The following is a 20,042-nucleotide window of genomic DNA, read 5'->3' as shown; positions in this document are numbered from 1 at the left end:
AAATTGTCTAAAAGGATCTTTAATTGGACGGGGGATCCTCGCCCATGAGGGATGGGCACGTGAGATCTTGCCTTTTCACTGGCAGGGGTTTGTATATGTAAAGACCCTAAGTAAGCAGAGGCATTCTTAGAAGATCCTCGAGAGTTGTCGGTGGGCCGCCCTTGCCTGAGTGACTACCACATCACACTATCTGAAAGGGGGCATGAGTTTGAACCCTGACACCCCAATATTTAAGAATATGCAACTTAAAAATAAGTTGAGATAGCATGGATGGTTTACAAGAGGAAAAATATGAAGAGACAATGCTGAAAACAGAAGCCGTTGGATCTTATCCTTAACAAGATGAGCCATTTCAAGACCCCTATGAGGCTTTATCATACAGATCTCAAATAATTTATCATACCCCTATGAGGCTTTATCATACAGATCTCAAGTACTTTGTGAGATCTGTAAAAAACTTTTAAAAAAATTTAGGGCTTCAGTTCACTGGTCTCGTGAATGCCTTACAAATTAGTATGCACTTGGCCCATGACTAATGAATTCAAAAAATCAGCTCACAAAGTTTAAGAAAATGTTATCAGTCCAGTCTTTGATAAATTGCTATCATGGGATAATGGCCACATTAGTCCATGCTCTTGAGGAGTTTGAGAACCTGAGTAGAATACAAAGCATCCAATCACGTTATCCACATTCATGTAAACGCTTGGTCCTGTAAATTCAGCTCATACTTACCTCAACGCAACGTCGGTAACTTGTTACAGCCAACTTTTTCCAAAACACGGCCAGTGTAAGGGATCCATAGCAGCTTTCTTTGATGCAGTTGACAGGAGATGTCTATGTATTGCATCTCCAATGAGGCTATGAAAAATCCCAAGAAAGATTCAATAAGAACTTCACATCGTCGTCACAGCTCATCCTGCATCATCACATCGTGATAAAATCTACTGAGTTTGTTGCATCCTCACATCAGGGTATGAAGCCGCCTCCATCATCACATCATGGCCAATTTCCTTACATCAGCACATCATAGTATGAATGGTCCTGCATCATCACATCTTGTTGAAATCCAATGAGTTTCCTTGCACCATCACATCATGGCATGATGCATCTCTGCCTAGCCCATTGGTCTAATGTCGGGCCAGAGTGGCATGTTCACTGATACTACCCTAAACATATGTTCATTTGTATGATGCTGGCTTTGCTTGGGCTGGTTCTTCAAGGGCCAGACAAGTTATGCCTCTTGAAAGAGCCAGCATGATATTGTGTGACCCTTGCAGAGTCATGGGGCAATGCTGATGCCGAAAAAGGTATCCCCTCCTATTCTTGGCTGGGGCTGGAGTCGTAGTCAATGGAGATGAATGATGTGCCATCTGGTGCATACTGAGTCTTCTGACCAAGCCAATGCTGCCCACCTCTCACATCACTATCAGACAAAGAACCACCTCCTTCACTGCACGTGCTAGAGCTAGTCCCATTGTTCACGATGGAGCCATTATACACGAGCTTCAATGCCTGCACCACCTCACCCATGAAAGGGCGATGTGAGACTTCAGGTTGGATACACATGGAAGCAATAGCTGCCACTCGAGCCAGATTTTCAAAGGAGAAATTGTTCTTTAGAGCAGGATCAACAAGCACTCTCAACCCTTCCCCACTTGTAAGGAGAGGCCGGGCCCATGTCACAAGGTTCTCCTGGCCAAGGGGTTGTGACATGTCCACAGGTTTCCGCCCAGATAGAAGCTCTAGCAACACAACCCCATAACTATAAACATCACTCTTCACCAATAAATGTCCTGTCATTGCGTACTCGGGGGCAACATATCTAAATCACGAAAAAAAACAACTTTAGCTTTATCAAACTGCAATCATTATAGCTATGTTTAACTACTAATTGAACCTCAAAGATGTTGCTAGCACAGATCCAAACTTAAGACTTTACCCAAAAGTCCCCATCACCCTCGTAGAAAGGTGTCCACTTCCTTCATCTGGAGCATCTTTTGCCAACCCAAAGTCTGAGACTTTTGGGGTGAAGTCATTCTCCAAAAGGATGTTGCCTGCCTTGAAATCACGATGGATTACACGAGGGTTCGAGTCCTCGTGAAGATAAGCCAATCCTCGGGCAGACCCTAGAGCTATCTTCATGCGTGTCTCCCAATCCAATGCAGAGACCTCTTTATCCACACCTGAAAGGTTATATATAGCAACTGTAAAAAACTGTGGAAGATCCAAAGAGAACAAGTAAAATGCATTTTTCCAACATGCTAGCACAAATCATAGTTGTCCCCACCGAAACATCCAAAACATTTTCAAAGCAACAGAAATCGAAAATGAAAGCAGATCCCAAACCCATATCATCATGCCACAGGCCACAACACCCAATCATTGTGTTTCGAACACATACATGCATGTACATATGCTGCAATGCAAGGAAAAGTTAATTGAAGGTGCACTACAATGGCAATGGAAAATCTGTGCTTAATGGCAACTGTTCATGATCTCTTCATTGACAACTACATAGGAGATTAACGTGCTGTGGCCTTTCCCAAGTTGGCAACCAATGCTTTTTAATGTGCCAAAAAATGAGACCAAAGAAACATTCCCATCATGCAAAAAAACCTTTTCCTAGAACCTCAAACCATACAAGAAACATACCATGAAGATGAGATTCCACGCTGCCATTGGGGATAAGCTCGTACACCAAGCAACGGCTGTGCTCTTCTGTACAAATACCTATCAGTTTCACCAGGTTGCGGTGATGGAGACGGCTTAACATCTCCACTTCAGCAATAAATTCTTTGCCTCCTTGTTGATCATCTCTAGTGAGCACTTTCACAGCCACCTTGGTTCCATCATCCAAAGTGCCACAATACACTCTACCAAAGCCACCCTCTCCTATTATGTTTTCTGGCTTGAAGTGATCAGTAGCCCTGTCCAGATCCAGAAAGGTGAATGTCTTTGCAGTGCTTGCATATGCTGCTATACTTGAGGTGAATGACAGAGTGGTTGAGCCACCACGATCACTGGATAAGAGGGAGAGGCCACCTGACCATTAGAGGCTTGAGTTATACTCTCTCTCTCTCTCTCTCTCTCTCTCTCTCTCTCTCTCTCATCAAAAGCCCTTCATGGATGGAGATGAGGGATACTTACATAGGTCATTTTGGCTTTCTTATACGTTAATCTACTCTCTCTCTCTCTCTCTCTCTCTCTCTCTCTCTCTCTCTCTCAGCGTGGCATATGATAAATACCTGATCTTTTGGTTCTAGCAGGTGGTAACCCAAGCTCAAAAGCCGGAGGGGGCACAGCATGATGGGTGCATTTCAGGAACACGAGCCAAACAGCCCCAAGACAGATTACCAGTGTGATGACAAAGGATAGTGCAATAGCTGCAATAGTGCCAATCCCAAGTTTTTGGTGACTATTTTTACTCACATCAACTCCAAAAGGCTGCTGGATTCCAGCTGTTCCGGTCAGCTGTCCACTCTCCGTCTCGCTTGGGGGTGAAGGTGGAAGACCTGACATCAAGGTTTTCACAAATTAGACTCTGAGAGCTTCCAAAAGCAAGTATTTAGCCAATGGGCATGTAGCCCAACGGTGAAGGCTTGTGACTCGGTGAGGGGAGATCCCATGTTCAATTCCCTTGCCGTCCTGATGGTATTGAGGCCACTTTGAGTCCACAAGTTGTAACACCTTCAAGCGGGAAGACTAAACCAACTCGGGGCAGGTACCAAATTGCGACTACAGAAGGGATCGCGGGGGGGGGGGGGGGGGGGGGGGGGGGGGGGGGGTTGAGAAAGTGTTTTACACAAGTTAAAATGACCAACAAAGTACCTGGATAGTGCACATAGACCACACTGTAGTTGCCAAAAAGGGTTGTATTTATAACCACTTCATGGTTCCAAAGTTTTTGGAAAATGGTAAGTGCGGTTATATAGTCAAACTCTTTATCCAAAGGCAGCAGATTTGTATTTACAATAGAGAATTCTTGGTTTTGATTGGAAGCATAGGCTCCAATGATTTCAACCTGACTTGGTGAGAGTACTGTATCCTCCGCAAGCTCCACTGCAAGCATGGATATCAAAGGGAAAAGAGCATAGAATGGCACACTCAGCTCAATCTCAACTTGAATTGGCAGTACACAACCACATGGTGACAGGACAGGAGCATTGGTAAGCGGAGGTAAACAGACAACAGCGCTATAGTCTGCATGACATGGTAAAAAGATTCACATCAGAAGGCATGCCACTCATCAACATTATAAAGACTGTTTAACAAGAAAAAGAAAACATTCTCGGTAAAAGACAGTGACCATATCAAAAGAGAGAAGAGATAAACCAAACTCACCAGGGGGCAGGCTGATTGAAGTGCTGGGATGTCCATGTGCAGGGGAATTAGCTGCTTTCGGCCCTGGCACTGGTGGTAAGGAACCCTTCGGTGGAGCATGATGATGTCGGTAGTAATGCCTTCTCTGTGATGCATGGGAAATATGTCCCAGAGACGGGGATGGCATAGCAGTGGTGGGAACAATGTGAGGTGCACTAGCTGAAGGAGGCAGCACCTTGCCATAACCTCGAGCAGTAGTGGGCACAATGTGAGGTGCACTAGCTGGAGGAGGCACATAACCTTGAGCAGTCGGCGGAGACGCGTGTGATGATGATGTGGGAGAATAAGAAAGGCTATAATGAGACATCATATTGTTAGAAGGGCTTGGAGCTTTTATGAAAGAATGACTGGTGGATTCTCGTTGTTGTGAATCCGATGCTTTCATGGCAGACAAGCCTGTGAGTGACCTGCATATGGGATATGAGAGAGAGGGTGGAAGGTCAGTACATGACCCTCTAAATAAAGATGGAATGCCTGGAAAAGCTAAGGGAGACTTGTGTGGATGAAGAAAAGGCATGAAAGATGAAAGAGATTGTTTCTGCGACTGGGTTTCATGACCACGTGAACAAACACTGCATTTTGGTGCACCCAGTAGCATGTGTCTTTCATCAATGTATGTAGTTACAGTTCCCTTCAGAGCACTTGGCACATCAGTATATGCTTTCACATTTTCATTTTTCAGGCATTGACAACCATGAGTTCTGGATTCACTTTCCTCCAACATTTCTTGCCCCCCATCTGCACGTGACAATCAGCAAACTTAAGAAGCCTGCCGTAATGACAGTGACAATGCCAAATGAAGCAAAAAAGCAGCTGTTTAGCTTTGAAAATAGGTAAAGTTCATCTATATGCTACAAACCCCACCAGATTTACTTTCTCATCTCACTAAAGAGGGTCTGATTTTGACAGAAAACAAGAGAACACACCTAATTACATTCATGACACAGATATGCCACCTTCAGCCAGATCTGCTCGTACTGTAAGCTTGCACATTCATTAACTTGATCCTGCTCACCCAAGTGTGCCTTGTCTGTGGAAGGCAATGACCTTAAAACATGGAATTATGACAGTGTGTTGGGATCTCTCTTCATTTTCATTTTCTCCCATTTCAGAATGCATTTTCTGTCATTTTCAAAATGTTTTGGGGGTTAACATTTTCATTCCATTGGGATGTTTTCACGACTATGGGAACACACCATTGAGACCTAATGGGTGTCTTGTGTACTCTTCTCTATCAACCCTTCTCTCTCATCCATAAGCTGAATACTACTGTCTACAGTTGTTGATGTCATATATGAACCTTCATAAGATTGGAATATATCTGTTAGCATTCATCTCCTGTCTGTACAGTGAGGGCCTTTGTTGTGGGTGTGCCCGCCCAGGAGCCTTTCTCATTTTTCCCCATTTTTTCCAGTTTTTCCTATTTTTTTCTGTAGTTGTGTGCTGGCCGACTCCTACTGTACTGGCCGACTAGTGATCTTCATCTGGCCGACTAGTGATCTTCATCTGGCCGTCTGATGATATGTTCTGACCGACTGGCTATTATTGCTGGCCGTGGACATACAGTCTGCCATCGGCTGCTTTTAGGCTGGCCGACCAGCTCTACAGGGTGGTATAAATACCACCCTTGGTCCCCACTTCCCATTGTATCGGATCTTCGTGTATATAGCAGAATTTATACAGCTTCTCTCTCTCTATACTTCTGCGTTTTGTTCTCCACAGCACTTATCCCATTTTCCATTGTGCATTCCGATTCAAAGCCCCAAGTGGCTTGAAGCTTGGAGACAGTGGGAGCTTGAGGGTTTGCTGATTTTTTGGTGCTGATTGGAGATTTCTTGGGCTGTTCGGGACTTGGAGATCGGATAGAAGGCGGCCATCACTGTTGGACAGCCACCTTGCATATTATTTGCAACCTCTTCTTCATTTTTTTTCCCACCCACCTTCCCTTCACAAGACCTTGTGAACCCTTGAGATGGCAGATTTGCTTGAGATGGTTGAGAAACACGTGAAGATCCCTACTCTCCCCACATTCCCAGTGGATTGACACTCGGACGGGACCAACCACGGCATCTGGAAGGTAATGATAGAGTCTGTCTTGGAGTCTTATGACTTGGCTGATTTCATTGTGGTTGGTGTTCCACGGCCGGAGTTGGAGGACGGGGAGCTTTTACCCTCTAGTCGGAAAGAACGGGAGGCTCAGGCACAGTTGTCGGATCGTGTCAATGCCCGTGTGCATTCTTTCGTCTTCCTTAATTACACACCACAGGTGATTAATCATATCAAACATATGACGCTCGCCAGAGGGATTTGGCAGCATTTGGCTTCTCTGTATAACAAGGTATCACCCATGAAGCGGATTTCCTTGGAAGTGCAAATCGGGTGATGAATCCTGCAAAGTCTTTGACGATGTGGGAGCACATCAACAAGTTGCCGGCTCTTCAGCAAGAGGTTCTTCAAGCTCGGAAGGAGATATCTTCAGAGGACATGGCCATCACGTTGTTGTCTCATCTGACCTCTCAGTATTCAGTTTTCTACTCCTCTCTAATCACCAGTGGAAGGTTCAGCACCATCACATGGGAGGAGCTTGTGCCTATGGTCTTGGACCAAGAAGAGTGTTTTACGAACACTCCACAGGGTGAAGGTTCTGAGGCCTTGACTAGCCAACGGTCAAAAGGACGTAGTAAGGGCAAAGGGAAGTCTTCACAGGAGAAGTCTTCTGAGTAGAAGCCCGACTTGGATCATGACGCCTTGAAGGCAGAGAGGACCTTAACAATTGTGGCAAGAAAGGACACTATTGGAGGAAATGTCCTAAGCGGAGCACCGAGAAGGGTACAGATTCCTCGACAGTAATCGTGAAGACTCCAGCTTTTGTGCACTTGGAGATTATGGACACAAATGCTTCATCTTCTTCGAGCAAGGAGGTGGTCGGACTCACCGCTAGGGACACTCGGGAGGACTAGTTTCTCGACAGTGGTGCTTCCAGGCACATGACTCCTTCCCGAGAGATATTACAGGATCTTAGAAGGCACGCAGGTCACATCCTGATTGGTGACAAGTCCACTATCTCTATTCACAGTGAAAGCAAGATGGAGATTATTCCCAAAGGCAAAGGGGGGAAGCATTCCTCTCGTGTTCTTTACATCCCAGCACTTGGTTTTCATCTTTTGTCAATGCATGAGGTTTGCAAGACAGGCTTCAGGGTGGAGTTTGATGAGCATTTTGTTGCTCTACGAGACAAAGTAGCAGGCCAGATTGTATGGGAAGGTGGAGTGGAGAATGGGATCTACAAACTCTCAGCACTCTCTCTTACAGGTTCTCTGTTAGGTGATTTGTGGCGGTTTCATCATGACCACTTGAATGTGGATACGCTACGGAAAGCTTTCCAGGACCAGATGGTGAATGGCTTAAAAAATGTTGCCATCAGTAGGCAAAAGAACATTCCAATTCTTGCGTTCGTCAGTCAGAGGAACCTTTACACGTGAACTATGCTTTGATGTCTCGTATCATTCAGGACAAAGAGCCTACTGCAATTGAGGAAGCTCTTTTTGAGGGGACTTGTAGTAAAGCCATGCAAGTGGCAGATGATGACTTGCGGGAGGAGGTGTCTGATGAGCAGCCTCTAGGCTTTGAGGTTCCGGGTTCAGAGGGGGTGGTTTACACGTTTCGGAAGGCCTTGTATGGTCTTCAGCAGGTTCCAGGACTTGGCATACCAAAGTTACAGTTGATGATCCTTGTGAGCAGGTTGATGCCTTCTTGTATCGGAAGCGGTTTGGTTCATTGATTTGATTGCTAAACACTAGATTGGACTTGAGCTTTCTTGTGGGGCTGTTGAGCTCATTCATGCAAACGCCTTTGAAGACTCATTGGGACGCAGGATTGCGGATCTTGCGGTATCTGCACGGTATGAAGGATCTTGGACTCTTCTATGACACTAGAGGGGGAACGAAGGATGGAGTAAGACTCCAAGGTTGGAGTGACTCGGATTGGGGAGGAGACCCAGACACGAGGAGATCTACATCAGGCTACCTTGGCTCAGGAGCTATTTCATGGAGCGGCAAGAGACAGCCAACTATTGCCTTGTCGTCTACAAAGGCAGAGTACTGGGCTGTTTGAGGTGCTGCTTGTGAGGTGGTGAGGTTGCAGAGGTTACTTGGCGAGATTGGGTTTCCACTAGCGGAACCTACAGTCATCCAGAGTCACTTTGTTCGTGAGAAGATTTTGGATGGTGACATCTTGCTTGTTTATTGTTCGACGGAGGACAATGCGGCGGACGTCTTCACGAAGTCTCTACCTCAGGCAATGCTCCGGCAACACTCTAGCTCATTGGGGTTGGTTCCACATCCAGGAGCTGAGAGGGGGTGTTCGCAGTCATCTTGTCTGTACAGTGAGGGCCTTTGTTGTGGGTGTGCCCACCCAGGAGCCTTCTTTCTCATTTTTCCCCATTTTTTCCAGTTTTTCCCTATTTTTTTCTGGTCGTGGGGCAGTTGTGTGCTGGCCGACTCCTACTGTACTGACCGACTACTGGCCGACTGGTTTTTGCTGGCCGACTGGTTATTTTTGCTGGTCATGGACATACAGTCTGCTGTCGGCTGCTTTTAGGCTGGCCGACCAGCACTAGAGGGTGGTATAATACCACCCTTGGTCCCCCACTTCCCATTGTATCGGATCTTCGTGTATATAGCAGAGTTTATACAGCTTCTCTCTCTCTACACTTCTGCATTTTGTTCTCCACAGCACTTGTCTCATTTTCCCGCTGTGCATTATTCCAATATATCTAGCCTTACAAATTGAGAGAATAATTGCACACAAACCAAACACAAACACAAACAAGGACTCACCAGAGCATGTTTTGCTAAGAATACAGGGACAAAAAATTGGCCCTCGAACACCAAAAAAGGGACAAGCTTCTGCAAGTGGCCACAGGAACTTAGCTACAGCCTACAGGCCTAAGAAGCACAAGCAGAAGATAAACACCAGGCCTTTTCAGCATGAGTGAGGAGGCAAATCAACTTAGTTCACATCTTTGGTGGACAAAAGCACAAACAGGCCCCAAGTCATGGACTCTGTTTTCTTATCAGGAGACAGGGCAGGTTATAAAGGTCACACAGGAACACTGAGAGATACGGAGATGTAGAGGAAGTGGCTTTTGCAAGTGGGGGAGACAGAAGAGTACATCATACTACCGCGCTCAGCTTCAGTATACAATCAAATGCAGATTCCATTGCTCAAGGGACTTGGTCCTCTTCAAGAGGTCATTGAGTTGAAGATTAGAGATGTGTAGCCCTCTACCAACATGAGTACTGAGAGGCAGAAAGACTCGTGCTGAGAGACCAGGACTTTTAGAGCCAATACTCACGTCCTTCTTCTGCACAGAGCTAAAGAGACCAATGATAAGGGTGCATCACATAGACAACAAACCGGACCACTGCTCAAGAAGCCCCCATCCAAAACCCTGATCAAGACACCCAGGCAACTTGCCAGCATTACCAGCCAAAATGCTAGCACTCTAGTCAAGAAGATCACACCTTGCTAAACAGCGGCTGTGCAGCAGCTATCCAAGGCACACATGATCACAGATATGGTACCCTTTAGGGTTTCAAGTTTATCAGATAACATGTCTTTTTCAATCTAGTAGCATGAAATGCCTCTGTTGCATAACATATCAAGTCTCCACCCCTCCCCATCTCTAAACCCACTGCCAAAAGTTTCCACCCACCCCACCCTTCTTGGCATCGGTCCCGCTTCAGAAATGCCGTTCTGTTTTTTTCTCACTTACCTGGTATGTTGTGTTTTTGAACCACTTTGCCATAAACGGCCAAGTCCAGGGCAAAACTTGGGGGACATCTATGAACTAATCTGAATGAGTTCGATCCCAAACTTCTTTGTTTTACCTTTAAGGCTACTTGTTGTCCAAGATTATTAGGCTTTGCATATGTGGTTGTTATGTGGAAGGAAAGCAAGCAAAAGGGTTTGGAAAAGCAATGCACAAAGAATCAAATGAATATGTGCATATAATGCAAACACAGTGGAACTTTCTATCACTTCATTGCTAATTAAACAAGATTAGCTTTGCTGATTTCTGGTTAGACAAGATCAATTTTTGTGGCACCTATTGGGGGTTTTACAGTAGAGGAATGTACCGTTGCCGTACACATGTAAGCTCATCACCAGCACCTGTAAGCTCACCACAAGCAGTAGTACTACATGGATCAAGCGAACCATCCTCAAGAATTTGGCATGTGAAGAACATGGCAAGTTAACAGACCCCCATCATTTGCTTCTGCAATACCATTCTTATATCTCGGAGAAGGTCCCTGTTTCTGCCCTTTGATGGTGGCCATTCATGCAGACAGAGTAATGTCAGAGCATGAAAACCATGTTGTGCCCATTTGCTAACTCTGCATTGGGGGCTACAAGACTGCTTTTCTGGGCGAAAAGGGAGAGCTTTTCTGCGGAAAAACTTGCTTTTCTTAGCATAAACTCTGCTCTTCTGAGCCAAAACTCTGCATCTCTGACCAAAAACATAGCTTTCCTGAGTAAACCCAGAAAAAGCTCAGCTTGCCTGATCTACTTCTGCTTCAGCTGAAAGAAGGGTGAAGCGCACAAATTTGATCAGCGCCATAACTTAGGTTGGAATCCGCAGAGCAAGGAGAAATGGCAAGCGCTAGAAAATGCAGGGAATTTAAGGGGGTGGAGGTGGGAAAGGTTACAGAGAGAGCTGAGGAACACAAGCTATGGTGACAAATAAGCGCCGCGCTGATGGGCGATTGGTGCAAAAATGGTTGGTGTCCCAAACGTGGTGGGACTTAATGATGTTGATGGGCTGCGAGATTTCTCAAAAAATTGGAAAACCTTCATATATATATATATATATATATATATATATATATATATATATATAATTAAGAAATTATCAATGAAAAGTTTTTCTAATTTTTGAAAATATTTGTACTATATTCCTTCAAATTTTACAAGTATTGGCACCTTTAAGCTATAAATTTGCAGGTATTTTTTAAAATTTAAAGGTGATATTACACTAAACCCGGTTTTGTTTCGAGCATTGCATGTACACTTTGGAGGCTTTTTGGCTTTTTTGCTTTTCAAAAGCAATCGTTAGTTGTGACTCATAAAAAGACAAAAAAGAAAGAATGCCACACCCAGTTGTTACACTTAACCATTCGTGTGTGTGCGCCCATGTGCTTACATGCATGTGTGTGTTTCAGAGTTGCTGAGATGAGTCTTTTCACATCATAGCTAAGCCAATGGACAACTTATCACCTAGAAAAAGGAATGGGAGAGAGAGAGAGAGAGAGAGAGAGAGAGAGAGAGAGAGAGAGAGAGAGGAGCTTGCAAGGCACTATCATGTAACCTTTTGATGCCGTGGATGAGTCACCAACTTCTCATTAGTCAAAAGCAACTCATGCAATAGAAAACTTGAGAAGGGAAGAAAGTGAGGGAGAAAGGGAAGAAAATGGGGGAAGAAAATGAGGGAGGAGGCGGTGTCATCAGCTTCTAATTAGTCAAAAGCAACTCGAGGGTGTGAACACAATCTATAATAGACATTAATAGATACTCCTTTTGAAAGTGGGAAGATCTCTCTAAGATTATAATATGGGCGTGCTTCACAAAGAAGGTAGGCAGCAAAAACATTATTTGTCCTCACCCCAAAAAAGCCAGCAGGTAACGAGAGACATGTGATAACTAAGGGTAAGGATAATGCAAGAAGACTCCATGGAGAAAAAGATGAGAAGAGAAAAGATGGTGCTCTTCTTCCAAGGTGATTCAAACTTGCAAACTCCATGTTTGGAGATTTTTGCTTTACACATATATGTCCCCACTTGTTAATCAAGCTTCGAGTTCATGTTGCCTCATTGAATGGATGTGTGGCCTTGTTGAGCCATGACACTACTCAGTGAATAGGCTTACACAAATGTGTAAAAACAATTTGCCTAGTAGTATCTCTCTTAGAGTTCTACGTCAAGTGAGGTATAGGAGGCTAATGCCACTTGTAAAGATTACTCCTACATTAGATAAGGCGGTTAGATGTTGAAATAGGAGTAGCCAACTTAAAGCTAGGCACTTGGATGTAAAGTATCATGGGTTATGATTTGAAGTGCCCTTTGAAAACATCATGGGTTTTTTTCAAATGATTTGAAGGGCCTTCGTACAAGAAAAAGAGGACAGTTTGTTTAAAAGGAGAGAAGAAGATGTTATTATGTCTCTTTCTATTCCCCCTCAATAAATAGTAAAAAGCTTCATCTACTATCAAGTTATTTTCCCTCTCCAGCATTCTCTTTTCTCTACCATCTTGTATGTCATTTTGATTAATTGGAACACCCCTTTCACATTTCAAAAATGATGTGCTTCTTTGCGTCTCATTTATGTGAACAACACCAACATCTCAAAATTCTCTAATAGATCAATATCTTCAATGAGTGTTGATATCTTGTCATGTTGAGAACGCACACTCTAGATGATAAAGTTGTATCGGATTCATTAAACTTAGATGATAAAATTGCATCACATTCATTAAACTTAGACATTTGATTACCACTCAACAAAGCTACCAATTCAACATGATTAGTAAGTGAAATTTGACATAAAATATAAACATTAGTGTATCACATTACTTCCTTAAACTTATTACCACTCAACAAAACTACCTACAACATGATTAGCAAGTGAAATTTGACATTAAAAAATAAACATTAGTGTGCACATTTCCAACCTCATGTAAACTACTCACTTTTGACCTTGTAGTGTCCCCTCCATACAAACCAACAACCTAGATAATGAAGTATGAAGGCCAATCTACTTTGGCATCCCACTTATGATTTTTTTAAACAAGGGTTGTTAGTGTGAGTACTTCATTACTGCTTGAATGGCTCTATCTTTGTGGTCTCACCTTAGCATTTTTATATCACAAATATGGAGAGTTGAAGCTAAGAAGTTATACATGCTCGTACACTCTACCACAAAATTCAAGAGCTCTCCTCATGCACACTTATCATAATATTTGAGATTTAGCCAAAACAAATGTAGCACTTTGTGCTATTAAAATTGTTAACTCCTAAAACATGGAACCTACTCATACTATAATTCCTTTGAAGGATACATTTGAACACCACCTTTTTGCACTGAAGTCATATCCTAGCACACAGTCGGGCCCTTCAAAACTGTGGGTATGTTTATTTTGACAAACAATAGCTCTTCTTCTAGGTTACTTTACTCTAAACCATGTACATTTTTTTACGCTCAACTTTGAAAGAACATATCCTTTTTGCACATCTTATCACATGTTTATTGATTTGTGTGACCCATCCATCATTGCTTTGCTTGAAAATAATGTTCTTCATCAATATCAATTGTTTCAATGTCTACTTTAGTTCCTCAAAAGATACTTTCGTATCAAGCCTATAATGCTTTAGAAAGTTGGTACCAGGGTTTCCTTTTGATGAGCACCCTTGTTTGTCAAATTTGACGAGAAAAGGATGAGACTAGCAAGTTTTTCATTGTTTACATGTAACTTTGACGGTTGGGAAATATTTTCACATGTTTTCTACATCCAAAATAGCTAAAAACGTCCACGACGCCTATCCAAAATCAAGCCGGTTGGTATAAAGCGAGAAATTTACTTTTCTTATTTAAAAAAACATCCTCCGATAATGTCAAAATGACATGAAAAGATCCTCCATATTGACACCCTCCAATGTCAAAATCATAACATGAAAACTTATGTCACTTTTTGTGCCACCCATCTGTATTTATAGAAATTCTATCTACCTATTGTGTCACAATGTGTGCGACCTTGCAAGCATGGGTCTTTATTAATAAATTAATTGGATTTTGCATGTGTGTACAATATAACACTAGTATGAAACTTGTAACACTACTATGCTAGTGCTATAGGTTTCATATAACACTAGTATGAAACCTATGGTGATGACACATCATGAATTCACATTCATAATTTACTCACAGAGATGTGACAAAGAAAATATATATCCCAACAACACCTAGCACAAATTTTGATTTGTAAAAACAATAGTATTACCCACATCAAATGACCTATGTATCATGGGAGATGAAACATAAATTTTGCAAAAAGAGGTTAAAGGCCTTGTCCGTATTACCCATGATAGGTTAAACTTAAAATAAAAATCTTTCTTATTACATTAAGGAATCAATTCAAAAGTAAGGCTTCCCCTCTCATGCACAACATGTAGAGAACAACCAATTTGATTCACTATGTTAGAGAGAGAACAATGCCTTAGAGTGGCCTTGAAGATGTATCACAATATGGAACTTGTGAAGCCTCTAGAAGGAATTATATTAGAAAAGAGAGCATGCCCTTGGAGTGTCCTTAAGGGCTCATGCACCTTTTACCTCTTTTCTCCACACCTTTAATCAACGAAAAAACTTCATTAAGTATTTTCTCTCTCTCTCTCTCTCTCTCTCTCTCTCTCTCTCTCTCTCTCTCTCTCTCTCTCTCTCTCTCTCTCTCTCTCTCTCAAGCGCATAAAATCACATAGGAGAAACCTTAAAATTAGCAAGAGAATCTCTCTTTTTTGTTATTTTGATCGTTTGACTCCTCAAGCTCTCTTTGTTTATGTATGTATAAAAATATCGTGAGTGGATTTGGAAAGGAGGAATACTTAGATGCCCTTGATAGTACCAATCTAAACAATCCGGGTCTAGGATAGAGTCACTCGTCAGCACGAAAAGTCCATTTTCAAGGCATGTAGTAACAATAGAGTCGTACTTTCACTCTCTTATTTTGGTAAGTGCTCTTTCTCATATTCTTTTTTTAATTGTTATTATTAGTCAGGTTTTTAGTATGTGTACAGGTGCTATATTGTTGTACATCTTGGTGCAAGCTATATTGTCATGGGTTAGCTTTTTCCAACAAGCTCCCTCCTGATATAGATATGAAATTTGTCAAGGAGAAAAACGTGAGGGTACAAGTGATGATATTAGCATAAGTCCCCCCTTCCTGCTTCCTATCACACCTTTACTTCACGGAAGGTATTGTAAGTTTTTTGTAACCATCCCTTCCAACTTTGCTCCATCAGTGTTTATTGGCTAGGAGCACCCTTTGTTACTTGTTGTGGCATATCAATCTCTAGTTTTAAGGGCGGTAAGGAGATTTCATAAGACCGGATGGAGCTCATGGGTTCCCCCTTATAGATGAGTAATAGAGTCGACACTTGCAGCAAGGCAATTTGTACTTGCATAGTGAGTCACTCTAGGGAAACCAATGGGATTGGGTCTTGGATAGCTAACAATGGTTTGGCAACATTTTGTGATGTAGAAGCTTCCCCATCAATCACCCTGCCTTTTGTTAAAGAGTTTCTCTTTGAGATCCAAACTTGTTTGGGTGTTGGCGATGAAGGTTCTTCTACAATCATCTTCCCCATCAATCATCCTACCTTTTGCGATAGAGTTTCTCTTTAGGATGTTAGTGGTGAAGGTTCTCCTACAATCATCTTCCCTTTGTTTGAATTTGATCTATTGAAGCCTTTGTCCATCATTGAGGAGACTTGGGAATTTTTAAGTGATAGCAGTGAGGCTAGTGGTATAGATTTATGTTTTGGTATCCAAATACAATGGTTACTCTCATAGTAGCCTTAAGCTTTCAATAAGCATTTTGGGTATCCATTTTAGGGTAGCTTGTAATTTGGACTTCCTACACCGATTATTACGTTGAAGCCTTCTTTGCTTTGTTGGTTGAGGTGATACAAATGGAGAAATCTTGGGAACCCATTTCAAGGTAGATTTGGGTTACCACTTTTTATCTTGTCATATATGTCGTCATTCTGACACGGAGGTGTTTGGCATGTGAAGGTAAAAGACTCAAGAGTTTCTTGAATAGTGGAGGGGGTTTCCTTAGATTTTATGGATGTTGAAGCCTCCTCCTTGTTGTTTGCAACTCTCGACATAAGAGAGAGGTTGCAAGGGGTTAGTAGAATGTTTAACCATGGCTTCACCCATAAAGACAGGCCCCGTTGAGACCAATCAATCATACATTCAGCAAATGTACAGCCAAGTATTAGTGATTTAGGTAATGTTCTTGCAAGCATAACCAAAAAGTCTCCCACTAGGTGCTTGTTGATATCACAATATGTTTCTATTTATAGTAGGCCAAGTACCTTGGTATTCCTACCATAAATACCTTTCGCCTTTAAAGAGGTGTACGAGTTGAGGTTTTCCCAACTGGTTCCATACATTGGTTCCATACATTGAAGGAAATTAAATTGTGACTAGCCCTCGTGTCAAGCAATGCATTGTAGAGCACTTTATGATTAGGGCTAGCCAATCGAATGGACGTTTGTTGAAGTGCTAGGTGCTTTTCTGTGTCTCCTTCAACTTCTCCCACAAAGCCTTGTGTGGATCCAAGGATAGTTTCTCGTTGTTGGATTGCTGCTGTTGGATTTGACTTTCTTTATCCTCTTGTGGAGCTTGAGCTTTCTTTAGTTCCAATTTCTTCTTGGCTGCCTTCTTATCATGTGCGACCACAAGGCTTCCTTGATAAGAGGATTATAATACTTTTTGAATTTGCAACCATTAAGGAAGCCTATGGTTTTAACCTCGTCAAGGGTTTCAACACGCATGGTACCTTAAGGTGTTATTTTATAGACTCAAAATGGTCCTTTGCTTTAGTTTCTTTTTTTCGTGCGAACGTTGTACATAAGTACAAGGTCTCCCTCATTGATTTCCTTATTCTTGACATTATTATCAAACCATTTTTTTCCTTGATCTTTTTCTATTAACATGTTATGTGCATCAATTTACCTTTCTTCCTCCAATTATTCAAAGAATGAACAGTCGATCGGCCAATATGTTACCCTCAAGTCTCTAAGTCACTGTTACCCTTAAGTTAGGTATCATGAATTCCCAAGGCATTACTGCCTGAATCCCGTATACCATTTTAAATAGTGTGCAACCAATTGTAACTTTGTAAGAGGTTTGGTAAGCCATAGATCTGCTGTGAGCTTGAATTCCCAATTATTACATCGAGCTTTAGTAGTTTTTGTTAATATGGAAATGAGAACTTTATTGGTGCTCTCAGCTTGACCATTTTCTTACAGGTCGTATATGAAGTAGACTTGAATCACGTATACCATTTTAAATAGTGTGCAACCCATTGTAACTTTGTAAGAGGTTTGGTATACGGGATTCAGGCAGGGATTCAGGCATTACTGCCTGAATCCCGTATACCATTTTAAATAGTGTGCAACCAATTGTAACTTTGTAAGAGGTTTGGTGAGCCATAGATCTGCTATGAGCTTGAATTCCCAATCATTACATCGAGCTTTAGTAGTTTTTGTTAATATGGAAATGAGAACTTTATTGGTGCTCTCAGGTTGACCATTTGCTTACAAGTCGTATATGAAGTAGACTTGCATTGTGAGATCATAAACGTTGTGGTGAGATGTTGGATTACATCATTTAAAAAATATTTCCCTTGGTCACTCACTAGCTGAAAAGGACAACCAAAGCAAGTAATGATATTATCATAAAGAAATTTAGGTGTTACCACAACATCTGCTTTTCTTGAAGCTCTTTCTTTGGCTCATTTCATGACATAATCCATAGCTATTAAAATGTACCTTGCTTGGGTGCTACATACATCCGGACTAATGGATCCCATAAAATCAATGCCCATTACATAAAGGGTTCTAGAAATTTAATAGAGTGCAAGGGCATCATGTCCCTCAATCTTCTTTTGTGGTTCAGCACATCGTTGGCACTCGTCACATCCTTTGACAAATAGTGCATAGTCTTTGAAGAACGTGGGCCACCAATACCTCAATTGGAGTATTAATCTTGTAGTAATATCTGTTGGAAAGTACCCACCAGCTACCCCTTAGTATGCTTATTTGATGATGTATACGTATTCATCCTCCCTGGGGCAGTGTCTCAATATGTCATCCTTACCTCTTCTATAAAGAGTTCCAGCAACCAATTGGTAAGGTTCTACTTCTTTAAGTAACTCCCTTGCTAGATCTTTCCTTAGCTTCTTTACCTCTGGAGAACCATTAGCTAGAAAGTTAATGATTTTCTCACTCCACTCCGGTATAGCCTCAACTTTAAACAGTGTAGCATCAGGTAGCTCATCATCTATTCCAGTTGGTGCTCCACCATTAGGTACACGAGATAGATGATCAACCATGACATGTTTCTTGCCAGGTCGTACCACCACTATGAGATCAAACTCAAGAAGAATCAATAGCCACCTAGTGATTCTTCCTGTGGAGCAAGGTTTATTAATAAGGTATAGCAAGGCTTGATGATCCACGTAGAAAATAAATTTATTAGCTAGAAGGTAATGTCAAAATTTCTTCACGGCATATACCATTCCTATACCTTCACGCTCCTTGGTGGTATAATTCATCTCAGCCTCACATAGCTGTCGTCGAGACTGGCAAAAATTATAAGGTAGTCCAATTTATGTTCACCTCGCTGGGCTAGGACGCATCCAATTGCAAAGTTAGAAGCATCAAGATCCACATGGAAGATAACATCCTAGTTTGGCACTCGTAGTATGGGAGCACTAGCCAAAGCTTGCTTTAACGTGTCATAGCCTTGTTGGCATTCTTTTGTCCACTCGAATATAATGAGGAGCTTGTACAAGGGACATGCAATCTTGGCATAGAAGATAATGAAACGCCTATAGTAGCCTACATGTCCCATAAACCTTTGGACTCCCTTGTAGTTTGTTGGTGGGGATAATTCCAAGATAATTTTGATTTTACTTTCATCTATGGAAATCCCATTTTGGACACTATACATGTCCTAAGATGACTCTATGTTTCATCCAGAATTGGCATTTGAATGGGTTAAGAGATATGCGATAAAGTTTGTCTCGTTCAAATACCTTTCATAAACACGATAAGTGCTCCTTCTATGACAAATGAATACACAAATCATCTAAGAAAGCTTCAAGAAATGTCCTTAGAAAATCTGATTGTGTGCTGCACAACCTTAGCAAGTACTTCCTTCATATCATGGTAAGTCCATGTAAAGAAATTCTTGTATTCCTTGAGGCGATCAATAAGTTCAGCTTTTTGATTTGAAGTGAGGTCTTTTGCTATAAAGACTAGCTTAGGGTCTTTCCCAGGATTCAAGTATACTTCTTTTACTTCAGTAGGACCATCATAAACTCCTTCTGCCTCACTTGTTAGTTTTGTGTGGCATTATCAAACACCAACTTGCAATCCCCAATTGTAAAAGATTTATAATGCTCTGGGGTAGGGTGTAGGTTAGGTGTTAGCTCCTGATTTTCTTCAGCTACCTTAGCTACAGCTTCCGCATCCCTCTCTTTCTTGGTCAACTCTTTGTTCTTCTTCTACCTCACGGAATGCCTAAGCTTTGGTTCATCCACGACATCGATTTTGGCTATCAACTAAGTGGGAGGAGGGTTGCAATATATAACTTTTTGTAATTCCTCTCCCCAGTTGTCAATAAACTTGTAATGTGCATCAAATGCACCAACATATTGCAACCACCATTGGGTGGTAGTTGTCCTCTCTTGTAGCCTTCTATGATGTTTAGCTGCATAGTGTTTACGTCTGCCATTTTCGGAGATGCTCCTTGGAATTTTGAAGAACTTCATCCCTTTCTTCAAATTGAGAATCCACATAAGATCCAGAGCTACTCCC

At 42.0% G+C, this 20,042-nt stretch overlaps 1 protein-coding gene across 2 annotated transcripts; it reads right to left on the bottom strand.

The window, feature by feature from the left end:
- Positions 1-306: 306 nt before the first annotated feature.
- On the bottom strand, positions 307-11,181 carry LOC147615175 (receptor-like serine/threonine-protein kinase ALE2). 2 transcript variants are annotated; one of them, XR_015262761.1, is made up of 8 exons: positions 10,521-11,181; positions 4,342-5,118; positions 3,829-4,200; positions 3,246-3,512; positions 2,653-3,042; positions 1,940-2,183; positions 733-1,822; positions 307-652 (listed from the first exon to the last, which is right to left on the bottom strand). XR_015262761.1 is itself a non-coding variant. In XM_086779192.1 (7 exons), the coding sequence occupies exons 1-7, from the start codon at positions 10,600-10,602 to the stop codon at positions 1,318-1,320; spliced, it is 2,637 nt and encodes an 878-aa protein (XP_086635318.1). In that variant the 5' UTR covers positions 10,603-11,181; the 3' UTR covers positions 307-1,317. The 2 variants fall into 2 exon arrangements, 1 of the variants encoding a protein (XP_086635318.1); XM_086779192.1 differs by having other exon boundaries at positions 307-1,822.
- Positions 11,182-20,042: the final 8,861 nt, after the last annotated feature.

This window comes from Cibotium barometz, chromosome 40, assembly GCF_041138505.1.
Source record: "Cibotium barometz isolate CiBa-2024 chromosome 40, ASM4113850v1, whole genome shotgun sequence".
NCBI classification, from domain to species: domain Eukaryota; kingdom Viridiplantae; phylum Streptophyta; class Polypodiopsida; order Cyatheales; family Cibotiaceae; genus Cibotium; species Cibotium barometz.
This window is presented reverse-complemented; position numbering and strand designations above follow the sequence as displayed.